This window comes from Coregonus lavaretus, assembly GCF_964263955.1.
Source record: "Coregonus lavaretus genome assembly, contig: HAP1_SCAFFOLD_863, whole genome shotgun sequence".
In the NCBI taxonomy this organism is placed as follows: Eukaryota; Metazoa; Chordata; class Actinopteri; order Salmoniformes; family Salmonidae; genus Coregonus; species Coregonus lavaretus.
Window position 1 is genome coordinate 102,578 of NW_028160124.1, and position 10,585 is coordinate 113,162.

The window sequence follows — 10,585 nt, forward strand, 5'->3', positions numbered from 1 at the left end:
ATGAAGACCACTCGCAAGTACAGGGCACTGCTGTCCGTTAGTATGATTCTTTTAGCGCTCTTTTTCTCAATAACTGCTTTCATCACAACATACTGGTGCGTCGGCACGCAGCGCGTCCCCAAGCCGAAGTGCACTAAACTCCGCACGCACAACTGCATCGATTATGGAGTGAACGAGACGGACCCCAAAGTAGTGGTGTACAGTTGGGAAACGGGGGACGACCGTTTCCTATTCAGACAGTTCCACACCGGGATCTGGTTCTCCTGTGCGGAGAATATCCATGATGAAGGTGAGGTGATGAGGTGTTGTTGTTAATGACGTTGTCGCATATTGTTGTCAATTAATTATAGTGATGTCTCTGGAGTGTAAAGACTGAAACTATATGGATATTTATAGGAAGGAGGTTTGCAGGTGTGTGTGTTCAAACTATTCTATCAATACCGGTTTCTAAACAGGCATTCTTGCCATTCGAAAAGAACACCCTGGAAATTCAGAAATAGACAAGGATCTATAAAGGCTTGATTAGATTTTTGCACACACACGCACACACACACACACACACACACACACACACACACACACACACACACACACACACACACACACACACACACACACACACACACACACACACACACACACACACACAATTAAACTCTGAAGTATTGGATAGCCTAAAGAGCAGTTTATTCCTGCATAACAATCATTGGAACATGGGATGGGAGTTTCGAGTTACAGTACAGTGACCCCTTGGGAAGAAGTTTAGGGGACATGAGCTTAGTGCTCTTAGAAAGGGTCCCTACTGGCTCTGCTAGTAGTCTTCCTTAGCAGTCTATCTTCTTACAGGTCTATAGGGTACTAATAGTCTACCCTAGCAGTCTCTCTTCCTACAGGTCTATAGGGTACTAGTAGTCTACCCTAGCAGTCTCTCTCCCTACAGGTCTATAGGGTACTAGTAGTCTACCCTAGCAGTCTCTCTTCCTACAGGTCTATAGGGTACTAGTAGTCTACCCTAGCAGTCTCTCTCCCTACAGGTCTATAGGGTACTAGTAGTCTACCCTAGCAGTCTCTCTCCCTACAGGTCTATAGGGTACTAGTAGTCTACCCTAGCAGTCTCTCTCCCTACAGGTCTATAGGGTACTAGTAGTCTACCCTAGCAGTCTCTCTCCCTACAGGTCTATAGGGTACTAGTAGTCTACCCTAGCAGTCTCTCTCCCTACAGGTCTATAGGGTACTAATAGTCTACCCTAGCAGTCTCTCTCCCTACAGGTCTATAGGGTACTAATAGTCTACCCTAGCAGTCTCCCTCCCTACAGGTCTATAGGGTACTAGTAGTCTACCCTAGCAGTCTCTCTCCCTACAGGTCTATAGGGTACTAGTAGTCTACCCTAGCAGTCTCTCTCCCTACAGGTCTATAGGGTACTAGTAGTCTACCCTAGCAGTCTCTCTCCCTACAGGTCTATAGGGTACTAATAGTCTACCCTAGCAGTCTCCCTCCCTACAGGTCTATAGGGTAAACTGAATGTCTGTACCAAGAAGTAAAAACGTCACACAGCTTTACTCTTGAGTCTAAACAAATGCACAAGGTGAAAGTGCAACATCTGGATCCGATGACATGCGTGCGTAAGCGTTGTTACCATGGGAATGACAACACCATTAAGTCAAAGGTGTCTCAGGAGATTATATAGCTAGATTAGTTACACTGAGTCTGACTCAATCAAGAACATTTTGCAACATTCCCACCTTTAAAACAGGAAAAATGGCAGCTTTCCCATCTCCAAACATCGGTCTGGACTTCCAGGTACTGCATCAGTTATCAGGATCAGAGCTTCTGGTTGAATACAGTAGACCTGGTCTGGTGATAGCATATTAAAGAGACATTAAGAACATAAAGAAAGCACCACAGTTTATGCAAGAATAAAAACTTGGAGCATGTTGTCTCATCAGGTCTGGAACTGTACACATACACAGACGTGCACACACACACACACACACACACACACACACACACACACACACACACACACACACACACACACACACACACACACACACACACACACACACACACACACACACACACACACACACACAGCTTGAGTTAACTAATAAGGATTACATAACGGCCCTTGATGAGTTTTTCCTCTAAACATCTGTCACCATCTTCCTGATACCTGATTATGCATTAGATTTACGACAAATCCAGCAGCCGCGGCGGGCGGCTACAATAGACAGCTGACGGAAATAATAAATCACGCCTGGAAGAGGGGAGGAAAGGAGGGAGGGATGGGTGGATGAATAAGTGCATCATGCTATCAAGTGTTGATCAGGTGACATAAGGTCTTATAGGATCCTAGAAGGTCCCAGTAATGTCCTGGAAGAAGAAGTACCAGAAGGATGTCATTTGGGAAGGATTGAACTGGAAGCTCTGTGGTGATGGTAAAGTCATTGACCTCTGTGAACTCTGGCTTCTTGTCCTTGACCTCGCTGTGCCGTTTCTCATGCAAAGCACGCGATGGTTGAACTTTAACCTTTTTCCTCTAAAATAGCTTCTACCGATGCATTAGACTAGATAGGCTACTCTCAATGTGTTGAACATGATCTTCTGCTTGTTTCTGACCTCTTGATTTGCAGTTTTGTCTCTTTGCTTTGCTCATGCCAAGCACACGTCACTATTTATTTTGAACAACACACATTTCCTCTTAAATACCCACTGGGCACAGATGTCATTTCAAAGTCTAGTTTTGATTGACATTTGGTTGAGTTGTCAACTACTGTGAATTCACCATGAAATCAACAAAACATTTCACCAGGACATTGGATTTAGGTTAAAAGTTGGGTGAAAAAAATGATTAAATTGCCTTACATTGATGACTTTCTGCAAATCCAATCAGTTTTCCACGTTGATTCAACGTCATCACATAGATTTTTTGTTGTTGAAATGACTTCATCACATTTATTTTTTGTTGTTGAAATTACGTGGAAACAATGTTGATTCAATCAGTTTTTGTCCAGTGGGTACAATCAAGTAGACTAAATAATCTGAATGACTTGTGTGTGCCTTGAAGCTGCTTGTAGGCTATTTAATCTATATTGCATGCCAAGCTCGCAGTGTGTCTCTTCTTGAACTTTTGAACCTCACCTAAAATAGATTATTCGTACTATTGTAGGCTAATAGATACTCTGAATGATTTGTGGCTAGAATCCAGTGAACTTTGCTTGTATTTTACTTCTTTCAGTTTTGGGCTTTTCCCTTTCTCCATGCCAAGCATGCAATGTGTCTCTTCTTGAACTTTTGAACTTCCACAAATTTCGAAAATCAAGTCAACTAGACAGGATACTCTGAGTGAATTGTGACCCTGAAGTACCCATGCGATGTATTACAGCTTGATATGAAACTACATTTTCTCCATTCGTTCCAGGTGAGAAATGCAGGAGCTTTATCGATCTGGCTCCGGCTTCGGAGAGAGGTGAGTGATCACTGCATACATCAGGAGGTAAACATATCTGCTATAGAGCTGTACATCCCCCATACCAAGAAGATTACATATAGAGGGAGAGCAGGGGCAGACTGGGACCAGAAATCGGCCCTGGCATTTCTAACACACCGGCCCATTTTTTTCCTTGAGGCCCCCACACCAGGCCATATTTTTCTTCAGGCCCCCATTATTAGCCAGATAATGATCATATTGTGAGAAAAAAAAAAGTTAGACAGACCCACTTGGCAAAAAATGGACCAGCCCATCTGGCATTTGCCAAAAATGCCAGATGGCCAGTCCACCTCTGGGGAAGAGGATGTTTTTATGAATAACAGAATAAACTCATTTTCAATTACATACCTACAGTAGAAAAGAAGAGAATATCTACTTTATTTCTCAACTCCTAATATTGAGCAAATTACACTCCTTGGAGCTAATTACACTCACTGGAGTATCTGATGTAGGCTTTGGAAAAGGCTACCAGTGCAGCAAGTGCCGCAGGCTGATGGTAAGCTTTCTTGACTTGGACATTTACTTTTGCCAACACATGGCTAACCTTTGTTTAATCAGCTAAACAGCTGCTCTTAGTCAAAATAATGAAAAACGATCTACCAAATCTATTCATTAACATTTTTTGAGTACTTGCCCTTCCCATTATCATTCACCTAATGATAAGACAAGACAGCACATTTTTTGCTAACGTATGATGGGGTTCCCTGGGTCGCCGGTTTGCCTGGGAGGGGGTCCCTGGGCAAAAAACAGGTTGAAGACCCCTGGTCTACAGGGTTGCATAAAGTATAAAAGGATGTTGAGCTATACTCTTGCGGTATGAAGGGGTCTGCATCCTGTCTCAACTGCCATCTTGCACTCAAATGTCATCTTTAGCTGCTCAAATGTTATAACAATGGCTGTCATGACACCACCATACAGGAGATGTTTGCAGGGTGCTGTGGCTGCATCAAGTTTTATCTGCCTTCTTATATTTAGTTACTTTGTTGGCCTTTGTTGTTCCAATTGAGGAAATTACATTTTGACACAATCTTTTCCCCCTCATGTATATTAAATATGAACATACCACATCATCAAAGTTTAATTTGATTAACTTTAATTGTGTCTGAATTTGGATATAAAGAACAATATGAAGTATTTAACTGCTACCAATGTTGCAGATTAAAGTAATGCATGGAGCAATAGGATTGGTGTGACTTTCTTAGTTAATATATTAAAAAGGAAGGAAGGAAGGCAGAGTAGATTTAATTGAGCTTCAAAATGAAAAATCCACCCATATGCTTCTACTGATTGTTTTTAATGAACATTCTTGAGAAAGTTCTCCTGTGAGACTTATAACTAAATGCTTTTTACATCAGATCATCTATCTATAAGCTTTGGTTTTACACCAGTTATTACAACTTGTTCTGTATCTCTGGTATACTTTTTTGCATATTCATTAAACTTGAACATTGACATCACAATAGTTGATTGATATATTGACTATATCAGCCTTGATGTACAGGAGGTAATATAAACTCATCCCTATTCCAGACGTACTGTGGCTTATGTTCTCAAACAACCTTGGCATCATCCGCTGTGTTGTCAGGGACACGGGATGTGGGGTTGCTATGGTCACACCCACTCTGTCGAAGGAGAAGGTTATGATGACAGCTGTGAAATGATCCATGAGCAAATTGTACTTTGCATTGTTCGTATAGCCGACTTTGTTGCTATACTCTACTCACAAGAATACTTCTACAGTAATAAGAACGCTGTACAGTGTTCATACTGTCTCCAAAGCTAAGTACCACCAAAGTTAAGTACCACCAAATCACCAAAATTCCATTATGAAACAAGGCACTGTCTCAGTCTTGGTACATTCCATCCCCAACCCCATCCCCGCCAACGCCCCTGACCCTCCGTCCTATCCCGTTGACAGCGTCTCTGGGGAAATACTGGTACCAGCCAATGTTCACTTCCTGCAATGAAGTGTCAAGAAGGATTAATAGCAGACAGGCGAGGTAGGAAGAGATGTCTGACTCCAACCTGTCTCGTAGCGAGACAGCGTGAGGGTTTGACTCGCTGGAAGGCCTGAGAAGATTCCTGATACTTTTAGCTTCAGAGATGAATTACATTAATTGGTTTTGAGTGGCCTTTCGGTCCTGAGATATATTATCAACAGGTCTGTTCTCACTATGGATGTCAGAAATTATGTAAGAGATGTAAGATAGGCAGAGACCAAAAACTAAAACAGACAAACTTGTACCCGAGTTAAGTTAGGACACAATCGTCAGACATCAGGAATTACTTTTTGGGGAATAAAACATTTAGTGTCCATGACAGGACTTCAAATAGGCACCTGTCAAATACAGTCCTATGATTTATGAATGAAACAGATGGGTGAAGTATACACGATCAAAGAAATCAACCCTTTTCTCCACAACCATGAGATATCATTATGAGAATACTATCAGCGATTCAAATTCGACATCATATCATGGTTATAAAAAATTGCTCACTGATTTCCAATACCCTTGTTTGTTGCAGGTGTCCTATGGCTGTCGGTGGTCTCTGAGATGCTGTACATAGTGCTGTTGATAGTGGGCTTCAGCCTTATGTGTCTAGAACTGGTCCACTCCAGCACCAGCAACATGATAGATGGACTGAAACTGAACGCCTTCGCTGCTGTCTTCACCGTCCTCTCAGGTACAGAGGAACAGTTTAAAACAACCTCTTCAAGACGGCACAAACAGATCTGGGACCAGGCTATTGTTTCATGTGTAAGGGCCAGGAGTTGTCCCAGACCACATGACCTGACCAGGAAAAACTCCTGACAACTATAGAGCTCAGATTTCTTTCTGTTCATGACACATTTTGATTTTTGTTGAAATTATATATGTTACGTCACATGGCCAGGCAAAAATGCTATCTGTTGTTGAGTCTGGTCTGGGAAAAACTCCTGGCCCTATTTATGTGAAATCTGTGGAGCAAACTAAACAAACACAGAAATACTTGTATACAGTACTATGCAATTGTTGACACTAGCAGACATGGAAAAAGTATTAGAAGGTGGTGAACATGATGAAAAGTGAAGCTAGCAAGTAGAGAAGTTCATTTTGTACGTCTTGACTTGGAAATAACCTGCAACCTCTCCGAATGTAGAAGCATCAGCTATCAGAGAGGGATTTTGAAAAGTCACCGTCACAGCGGTCACAAGTTCCTGGCATGTGTGTGTGTGTCTGTATGCCTGTGTACATGCATGTATGTGTAAGTGTATGTGTGTGCGCGCCTACATGTACACTAAACATCTAAATGTATTCCGGTATCTGTGTATTTCCAGGTCTCCTGGGTATGGTGGCCCACATGATGTACACACAGGTGTTTCAGGTGACAGTCACCCTGGGCCCTGCAGACTGGAGGCCCTATAACTGGGACTATGGATGGTCCTTCTGGTAGGGTACACACACACAAACACGCAATTCAAATCAAATCCATTTGTATTGGTCACATACACATATTTAGCAGATGTTATTGCGGGTGTAGTGAAATTCTGTGTCTCCCTACGTAGCGTCAATAATGAAAACCCCAAAGCTCTCATGTTACCAGGCGGATTAGGCTTTGGTGTCCCAAAGCCCCAATATATGTATGGTAGATGCGATTGGAAAATTGCAAAAGGGGATCAAGGGTGAAGTGTAGCCCACATAGACATATGTACACTGTTCAGAATGTTAATCTTCCAGGCAGAACATCTTGACCATTGTGACATAGCTCTGGATTATAACATATATAGTAGTGAATGAATATGGGAGCTACAATGTATAGACTACCGTACAGTAGTGGCCTATTACATTGGGATGTATCCATACTGACATACTACCCTATTGGGATGTATCCATACTGACATACTACCCTATTGGGATTGACAGATTGACAGTAATCCTGCAAAGCTATGATCCTTCCATTTTTTACATGGGAATAATCATATTTACAAAAAGTATGCCAAAAATCCCCAAACTCAAAATGATTATATGTTTTCCGCAGTATTTTGCACTGTTTCATCAAAACATCCTATTTCTTTGTGTAATATTTGTCTGAATTACTTGAGCTGTTGTCAAGTGATTGATAACTTTGATATTTAACATTTCTTAGCTTTTAAAGCCATTTGTTTGTTTTAAGCCATTTGTTTGTTTTAAAGTCATTTGTCATTTGTTTCTCATTCAAACAGCTGCCCTATGAACTGACCATGAACAACGATAGGCCTAAATATGCAGATTGCACCTTTAATGGACTCTTCCTTGCTTTTTCCTCTCTATGTCCCCATCATTTTCCTCTCCTCTATCTCTTCCATCTTTTCCATTTCCTGTTTTCCAGCATGGCCTGGGCATCCTTCACCTGCTGCATGGGTGCATCAGTCACTACCCTCAACTCCTACACCAAGACTGTCATCGAGTTCCGACACAAACGCAAGACCTTCGAGCAGAGCATCCGCAAGGAGCAGGCGCGGGAGACGTTGGGATACTACCGCGATCACTCCCTACACTCCATCTCCCAAACTGTGGAGGTGTACACACAGACCCCGTATAGCACTGGTATTATGACACACATACCGGCAGCGTCGTTAGACCTGAGTGAGGTACTAGACACTCTGGGGGAAGACCAGTGCTGAAGGGAGGGATCCCAGCGGGAAAAATTGGTTACAAATGGTTCACATTTTGTCACAATTATGTCATTCTTAACCAGTTTCTGGTTGTGCTGATGTTATTTCAACATCATTTTAACTAGTTTTGCCCGCTGGGATGTGTCAAAAGTAACTGCTGTTCAATTGTGGTCCGTTGTCTGTGTTGGGTCTATTGGGGATTCTGTAGCAACTGAATCAGTTCCATCTGGTTGAATTCATCACTGCCTTAATTGAGCCAGGAAATTCACTCCCTTCTTCCCAGTTTGGGCATTGATAGTCATGGAAAGACAGCCTTGTACACACTGATCATACAACTACATGATCTGACACAAGGATTATTTCCCAGAAACCAGAAAAGGCCAAACTATTAAAGCAGCAATCAGCAGTTGAAACAATAACAAAGTGTGTTCCCCGCCCCTGTTTTGGTAAAAAGCTGAGGCATGGAGCTGGAGAAATGTTACCACTCTCAAATTCATAGACAGAGCTATGGATGCAAGGACTGAATATCCATGATATCAAAATGATAGTTGTAACCATGTTTTGAGGCTATATAGTGTTTGTTTACATTTACTTTGTAAAACAAGCTTATATTTTCGGTTCTGATGAGGTATGACAGTTGAACTAAGCTCATGAGGCATTTATAATTTATATTCTTCAAGAATTAATGATTACATATCATTCATTTATACATCCAAAAATGGATGACGCAACTGCAGATTACCCCTTTAAACAAGATTTGTATTAGAATACCCTCAGATTTACCTGGAACATCATAGGACTGTTTATGTTATGTTTTTGCATGCTATTAGCCTTATTAAATTTGAAATTAGGCAGGGGTGACAGTCGGCTTTTAACTCGTATTTTAAGAATGTGGACTGCAAAATATAGCTACAGTGAGGGAAAAAAGTATTTGATCCCCTGCTGATATTGTACGTTTGCCCACTGACAAAGACATGATCAGTCTATAATTTTAATGGTAGGTTTATTAGAACAGTGAGAGACAGAATAACAACAAAAAAATCCAGAAAAACGCATGTCAAAAATGTTATAAATTGATTTGCATTTTAATGAGGAAAATAAGTATTTGACCCCCTCTCAATCAGAAAGATTTCTGGCTCCCAGGTGTCTTTTATACAGGTAACAAACTGAGATCAGGAGCACACTCTTAAAGGGAGTGCTCCTAATCTCAGCTTGTTACCTGTATAAAAGACACCTGTCCACAGAAGCAATCAATCAGATTCCAACTCTCCACCATGGCCAAGACCAAAGAGCTCTCCAAGGATGTCAGGGACAAGATTGTAGACCTACACAAGGCTGGAATGGGCTACAAGACCATCGCCAAGCAGCTTGGTGAGAAGGTGACAACAGTTGGTGCGATTATTCGCAAATGGAAGAAACACAAAATAACTGTCAATCTCCCTCGGCCTGGGGTTCCATGCAAGATCTCACCTCGTGGAGTTGCAATGATCATGAGAACGGTGAGGAATCAGCCCAGAACTACACGGAAGGATCTTGTCAATGATCTCAAGGCAGCTGGGACCATAGTCACCAAGAAAACAATTGGTAACACTACGCCGTGAAGTACTGAAATCCTGCAGCGCCCGCAAGGTCCCCCTGCTCAAGAAAGCACATATACATGCCCGTCTGAAGTTTGCCAATGAACATCTGAATGATTCAGAGGAGAACTGGGTGAAGTGTTGTGGTCAGATGAGACCAAAATGGAGCTCTTTGGCATCAACTCAACTCGCTGTGTTTGGAGGATGAGGAATGCTGCCTATGACCCCAAGAACACCATCCCCACCGTCAAACATGGAGGTGGAAACATTATGCTTTGGGGGTGTTTTTCTGCTAAGGGGACAGGACAACTTCACCGCATCAAAGGGACGATGGATGGGGCCATGGGTCGTGGATGGGTATTCCAGCATGACAATGACCCAAAACACTCGGCCAAGGCAACAAAGGAGTGGCTCAAGAAGAAGCACATTAAGGTCCTGGAGTGGCCTAGCCAGTCTCCAGACCTTAATCCCATAGAAAATCTGTGGAGGGAGCTGAAGGTTCGAGTTGCCAAACGTCATCCTCGAAACCTTAATGGCTTAGAGAAAATCTGCAAAGAGGAGTGGGACAAAATCCCTCCTGAGATGTGTGCAAACCTGGTGGCCAACTACAAGAAACGTCTGGCCTCTGTGATTGCCAACAAGGGTTTTGCCACCAAGTAGTAAGTCATGTTTTGCAGAGGGGTCTAATACTTATTTCCCTCATTAAAATGCAAATCAATTTATAACAATTTTTGACATGATTTTTTCTGGATTTTGTTATTGTTATTATTCTGTCTCTCACTGTTCAAATAAACCTACCATTAAAATTATAGACTGATAATTTCTTTGTCAGTGGGCAAACGTACAAAAACAGCAGGGGATCAAATACTTTTTTTCCCTCA

General features: G+C 42.1%; 1 protein-coding gene across 1 annotated transcript; it reads left to right on the forward strand.

Moving 5' to 3' along the window:
• LOC311122114 (germ cell-specific gene 1-like protein) lies at nt 1-8,136 on the forward strand (the record flags this gene model as incomplete). The annotated part of the gene is made up of 5 exons (XM_084196520.1): nt 1-289; nt 3,423-3,470; nt 6,018-6,176; nt 6,811-6,922; nt 7,842-8,136. 5 exons carry the CDS (start codon nt 1-3, stop codon nt 8,134-8,136), a joined length of 903 nt encoding a protein of 300 aa, XP_084052646.1.
• Nucleotides 8,137-10,585: the final 2,449 nt, after the last annotated feature.